General features: G+C 43.7%; 1 protein-coding gene across 1 annotated transcript in view; it reads right to left on the reverse strand.

Moving 5' to 3' along the window:
* Positions 1 to 918, reverse strand: part of dcbld2 (discoidin, CUB and LCCL domain containing 2) — an 18,432-nt gene extending 17,514 nt beyond the window's left edge. The window contains exon 1 of the mRNA XM_084451796.1: positions 253 to 918. Coding sequence (XP_084307922.1) covers positions 253 to 355 — 103 coding nt within the window. The 5' untranslated portion in view covers positions 356 to 918. The remainder of the gene's footprint in view (positions 1 to 252) is intronic.
* Positions 919 to 6,387: the final 5,469 nt, after the last annotated feature.

The following is a 6,387-nucleotide window of genomic DNA, read 5'->3' on the forward strand; positions in this document are numbered from 1 at the left end:
AAGCTGTAGGCCTACACATGGTCTAGGCTACATATTTGGGATGAGGGGAACGAAGGAAGCAACAGATCCATGTAAGGTAAGTCAGGCTACCCGAGGCGCAGAATAACAAACCGCATCGGATAATACGCCGAGTGCAACAAACTAAAACTTCAGAAGCGTTGCGCGTAACCACGCCAAGTTAAAGATCACTGTCGCGTTTTTATGTGCGTGTCACTTTTCACTGTCACTCGGTTAGATTTGAATGGCACCAACCTTTCTGAGCTCGGCTGCTGCTTGCGGTGAGGATGATGAGAGTCGACACGAAGAACACCCCGGCCCCGGTCGGTCTCCTACCCACCATTACCGATATGACCATAGCAGCCTGCAGTCCGAATGCATACTGCTCGCTTCGGGACCGGGCTCGCCGCTTTCACTCCGTACAAACAGGATAGATCGGCAGTGCGTAAAACTTCCGTCTCCTCAAGAGAAAACGGTCCTTCTTTTGCTCCCCGGATAAGTCGGCGGTCAGCTCTGTTCCCACCACCGCTGCTGCACATCCAATCTGTGGTACGACTTCCTCCACTTCCGCTCCTCCTCCCACACTGCAATCGGAATCCCCGAGTCCCCCAAGTGGTCTGATGGAGAGGGTGGGTTCTGACTCTAAATGCTCCGGGGTTGAGAGTTGCCCCTTGACAAAGGTTTGGAATGAGTGTAGCGTTGGCCTATCCCCATTTCTACAACACACACAACCGGCCCAAGAGACCTCCACACACACACACACACACACACACACATGCTTGTTTTTGTCACATTGTGGGACGACCTGACTGGAACCTCCCTTCTGGGTACCACCCTTTCTAGACATCGTACACCTCTGAGAAAAATCAGGCATGATCAGATGCACTTCAGGAGCATGAATATCACTTCAAATTAGCAATATGCATTACTTGGGTCCAGACCTGACTGAGTCATCCCATATGGGGACTTCTCAGGTATTACTATTCTACTGGGAACCCTTAACACACTTCTCAGGTATTGCTATTCTTCTGGGGAACACCTTAACACACTTCTCAGGTATACTGTTCTTCTGGGGAACACCTTAACACACTTCTCAGGTATACTGTTCTTCTGGGGAACATCTTAACACACTTCTCAGGTATTGCTATTCTTCTGGGGAACACCTTAACACACTTCTCAGGTATTGCTATTCTTCTGGGGAACACCTTAACACACTTCTCAGGTATACTGTTCTTCTGGGGAACATCTTAACACACTTCTCAGGTATTGCTATTCTTCTGGGGAACACCTTAACACACTTCTCAGGTATACTGTTCTTCTGGGGAACACCTTAACACACTTCTCAGGTATACTGTTCTTCTGGGGAACATCTTAACACACTTCTCAGGTATTGCTATTCTTCTGGGGAACACCTTAACACACTTCTCAGGTATACTGTTCTTCTGGGGAACACCTTAACACACTTCTCAGGTATACTGTTCTTCTGGGGAACACCTTAACACACTTCTCAGGTATACTGTTCTTCTGGGGAACATCTTAACACACTTCTCAGGTATACCGTTCTTCTGGGGAACACCTTAACACACTGGTTGTTTAACATAAATGCTGAGAACTGAACCTTTCAGGTATACAGTACTCCTGGGTATCCCCTTAACACACCCTGCTTGATCTACATTTCAGTGGGGACTGTTAAGACAAACTAAAATACTTAGCTAATCACTGGTGGAGAGGATGACGGACAGAATGAAAATAAACTCTCATCTATGATGAGCTGTGGCAGATGGGGAGCACCTTCAGCAATAGGCTCATCCCTCCCAAGTGCAAAACAGATCGGTTCAGGTACCCCTTAGTGCCAACAGCCATCAGGCTGTACAACAGTACCTGAACACCCCCTCTCTTCCATTCTCAGACTGGGAACCTCACCTTCTGTCACTTGTCACTGTATGTATGCTATGTATATTGGATTCTCTATTCAGTACCTTTTTGTCACTCTGCAACTGTAACACCCAAATTCCCCCACTAGGGATTAATAACAATGAGGTTTCTACACATGAAGTAGAACCATATCACCTGAACTTACTTTAAACAAAGCTCTTTATTAAGTTACAATACAATTACAGTATGTACCGTCTGACTACATTAACTGTCACATCACTGTAATGAGTCCTACTTTATAAATGACAAAAAAAGTCACTGCAATGTGTGTTTCCCATTTTAACTGCCCGTTAACTGTCCTGGCCGTCAAATGTCGCCAGGATTCTGAACAAACAATCCAAACAACAAACAATCCTGAACAATCCTCACCCTCTCATCCTCTCATCCTCTCACCCTCTCATCCTCTCATCCTCTCACCCTCTCACCCTCTCACCCTCTCTCCCTTTCATCCTCTCACCCTCTCATCCTCTCACCCTCTCATCCTCTCACCCTCTCATCCTCTCACCCTCTCTCCCTTTCATCCTCTCACCCTCTCATCCTCTTCCTCTCACCCTCTCATCCTCTCCCTCTCATCCTCTCATCCTCTCACCCTCTCATCCTCTCACCCTCTCTCCCTCTCATCCTCTCACCCTCTCATCCTCTCACCATCTCTCCCTCTCATCCTCTCTCCCTCTGTCCCTTTCACCCTCTCATCCTCTCATCCTCTCACCCTCTCACCATCTCTCCCTCTCATCCTCTCCCTCTCTCCCTCTCTCCCTTTCATCCTCTCACCCTCTCATCCTCTTCCTCTCACCCTCTCATCCTCTCATCCTCTCATCCTCTCTCTCCCTCTCTCCCTTTCATCCTCTCACCCTCTCATCCTCTCATCCTCTCTCCCTCTCATCCTCTCACCCTCTCACCCTCTCACCCTCTCACCCTCTCCAGCCAGCAAGGAAAATAAGGAAAAAGTGAAAACAGAGCTTGAAAATGTCAAGTATTACGCCACAACAGGGTCCATTGCTTTGGGCACAGGCTGTTAGATACCTTAAATTATTATTAGTAGCACTTTTTCAAGGCCCCAAAGAAGAATCACACACAATATGTGTACAAGATCCTCAACATAACATAAAGCAAACAAAAAACATCACAGACATTGTCCGCAGTGGGAAAGAAGGCGCTGGACCTTCATGGGAAACTGAGGTATGGAGTTGGGAAGGATACTCTTCTTCATTAAAGCTATGGAGCGAGATCAGGCCACCCCTAAGATACATTTTAGAACTGAACTTAATTGTGAACAAATAATCAAAAAAAATTATGCTCCTATACAAATACTGTATATACTAAGCTAAACTCCTTTGTCCAAGACGCTCGCTTGCGCTTGAGCTGTAAGGATGCTCCAATCAGGATTTTACTAAACGAGCAAATTGAACTGCAGTGGAGAACTGTCTGACCGTCTACTATGCAATTTACCTTTTATTTACGCTCTGTCCTTGCCTCTGCTGTCAAAGAGAATGATACGATGATGATCAAAATAATAAAAATTTGGGAGAAAAAATGTCTTACATTTTCCTCTTTAGTGCGGTGATTCTATTATTAATGTAAAATTTGAGCGCCTTCCAATTTCTATTTTTTAGTGCTTCTGGCTCTGATTTAAGGCACTTATCACAGTCGTCCTTTCCTGGAACGCGACAGGTCCGAATGAAGTTCATCATGTGCTTTTCGACGGCAGTTATCTCCTCGGTTTCCCAGAGCTTCTTCTTCTGTGGCTTGCGAGCTAAATAAGAAATGAATAACAAATTAGTTTAGGATAAATATAAATGCACAGTAATTGTGAAGTGTGGCTCAAATAAAGCCAATTATACAACATAGTTCCGAATGCGTATTGTGATTGGCCAAGAGGCATTCGAAACCGTGTGTATTTGTGATATATGAACTATCATACATATGTTCACTATTTGAAATTCCACAGTAATGTGATAGTTTTAGGAACTGCATTTATTAGTGGAGTTCACTAAACTCAATATATAATATCAAACTGAAGTTAAACTATTGTTTTTTGAGAATATACGAAGGGCTGTGCTGCCGTAGGCACGAGAGCAATAAAGTACGCCCTCTCGTGTTTTACTGCTTAATTCTCTCACATAAAGATAAGAGAAATAATGTAATGTCTTTGATACATATACAATATCCTTACCTGTCTTTGACTTTGTCTTTTGGACGGGGATGTCGTCTCCATCTGAATTAGTTTCCCCTTCATTTACTTGCGGCGACCCACTCCGTTTCCGCTTTTGCGCTGTACTCACGTCAGGAACTATTGAATGACAAGATGAACATTATTCTTGTTTAAACTTCAAAATTCATGTAGAATCCCAGCCGATATGAGAATCACAGAGTGAAATCTATCTATCTCTCTCTCTCTCTATACATATATATATATAGCAGCTGTCTGTTTAACCTGGTATGAGAGTTGTGTGAGTGTTGAGGATGTATCAAGATGTATGAAGATCTTAACACACTTCTCAGGTATACTGTTCTTCTGGGGAACACCTTAACACACTTCTCAGGTATTGCTGTTCTTCTGGGGAACACCTTAACACACTTCTCAGGTATTGCTATTCTTCTGGGGAACACCTTAACACACTTCTCAGGTATACTGTTCTTCTGGGGAACACCTTAACACACTTCTCAGGTATACTGTTCTTCTGGGGAACATCTTAACACACTTCTCAGGTATTGCTATTCTTCTTGGGAACACCTTAACACACTTCTCAGGTATACCGTTCTTCTGGGGAACACCTTAACACACTGGTTGTTTAACATAAATGCTGAGAACTGAACCTTTCAGGTATGCAGTACTCCTGGGTATCCCCTTAACACACCCTGCTTGATCTACATTTCAGTGGGGACTGTTAAGACAAACTAATATACTTAGCTAATCACTGGAGAGGAGGATGATGGACAGAATGAAAATCATCCTGGACAACTCCTCTCATCTATGATGAGCTGTGGCAGATGGGGAGCACCTTCAGCCATAGGCTCATCCCTCCCAAGTGCAAAACAGATCGGTTCAGGTACCCCTTAGTGCCAACAGCCATCAGGCTGTACAACAGTACCTGAACACCCCCTCCCTTCCATTCTCAGACTGGGAACCTCCCCTTCTGTCACTTGTCACTGTATGTATATTGGATTCTCTATTCAGTACATTTATGTCACTCTGCAAATGTAATGTCTTTGATACATATACAATATCCTTACCTGTCTTTGACTTTGTCTTTTGGACGGGGATGTCGTCTCCATCTGAATGAGTTTCCCCTTCATTTACTTGCGGCGACCCACTCCGTTTCCGCTTTTGCGCTGTACTCACGTCAGGAACTATTGAATGACAAGATGAACATTATTCTTGTTTAAACTTCAAAATTCATGTAGAATCCCAGCCGATATGAGAATCACAGAGTGAAATCTATCTATCTATCTACTATATATATATAGCTATAGCAGCCGTCTGTTTAACCTGGTATGAGAGTTGTGTGAGTGTTGAGGATGTATCAAGATGTTTGTTTTATGTCATTTGATGATGCCACAGGAGACAACTTTTATTGACTTGTGCCTGATGTTGTAAGTGTATATAAATATAAGGTGTACTGGAATCACAGTATGATGATTGTGTCTGCTGTCTCTCTACCTGTGATGGAAATGTTTGGATGTGTGCCGCTGTCTTTTTAACCTTTAATTGATATTTTGATTGTATGCAAGTAAAGGGGGTGTTTATTATGATTACATTTAAGCCTTTTTAAGGACCTACTGACACCCTGATTAGGGACAAAGCTTTAAAGATGGATACATTTTAAATAAAACATACAAGCTAAGATAAACATGTACTACATAACATCAAAATACATACCTTCCATGTCCCGTTCATACTCTGCAAGGTCATCTTCAGACTCAGTATGCTTGTCCAACTGGATTCTTTCTAAACAGGTGGTATAAAATACAGTACAACTTAGTCATTAAGTGTTACGATGTTGTGCCCATTTAAAGCTCAAAATCACAATAGTTGACTAAAGCAGAAACTACATACCACTCGGATCAATGTTGATCTCCTCAAGGCTCTTGCCTTGGAACTCCGCAAGGCGTCCCTGCTCCATGGCCATCAGGATTTTACTGATCTTGGCAAGTTGAAGGGTGCCCTCCGGTAACCGATAAAACGGCCGATGCACCCTAATGTCATGGCCCATAAAATCCGCCAGCTGGTCGAGCTCCGTCTCCTGAAGGTTTAGTACCTTAGATAAGGTAGCCACGTGCTTCCTCAGTCTTGTTGAGGTGAGTGAGAGAGGATTCTTGACATCACAGCGTTGGACAAACTGGCGGATGCAATCTGACCCTCTGTAGTGCGACATCGCTCCTGGTCTGGCAAACAAATATGTGTTTTCTTTGAGGATGCCACACTCATTTCTCTTTTGATGTAGTACGTCAAGT

Source organism: Borostomias antarcticus (genome assembly GCF_949987555.1).
Source record: "Borostomias antarcticus genome assembly, chromosome: 17".
Taxonomy (NCBI): Eukaryota; Metazoa; Chordata; class Actinopteri; order Stomiiformes; family Stomiidae; genus Borostomias; species Borostomias antarcticus.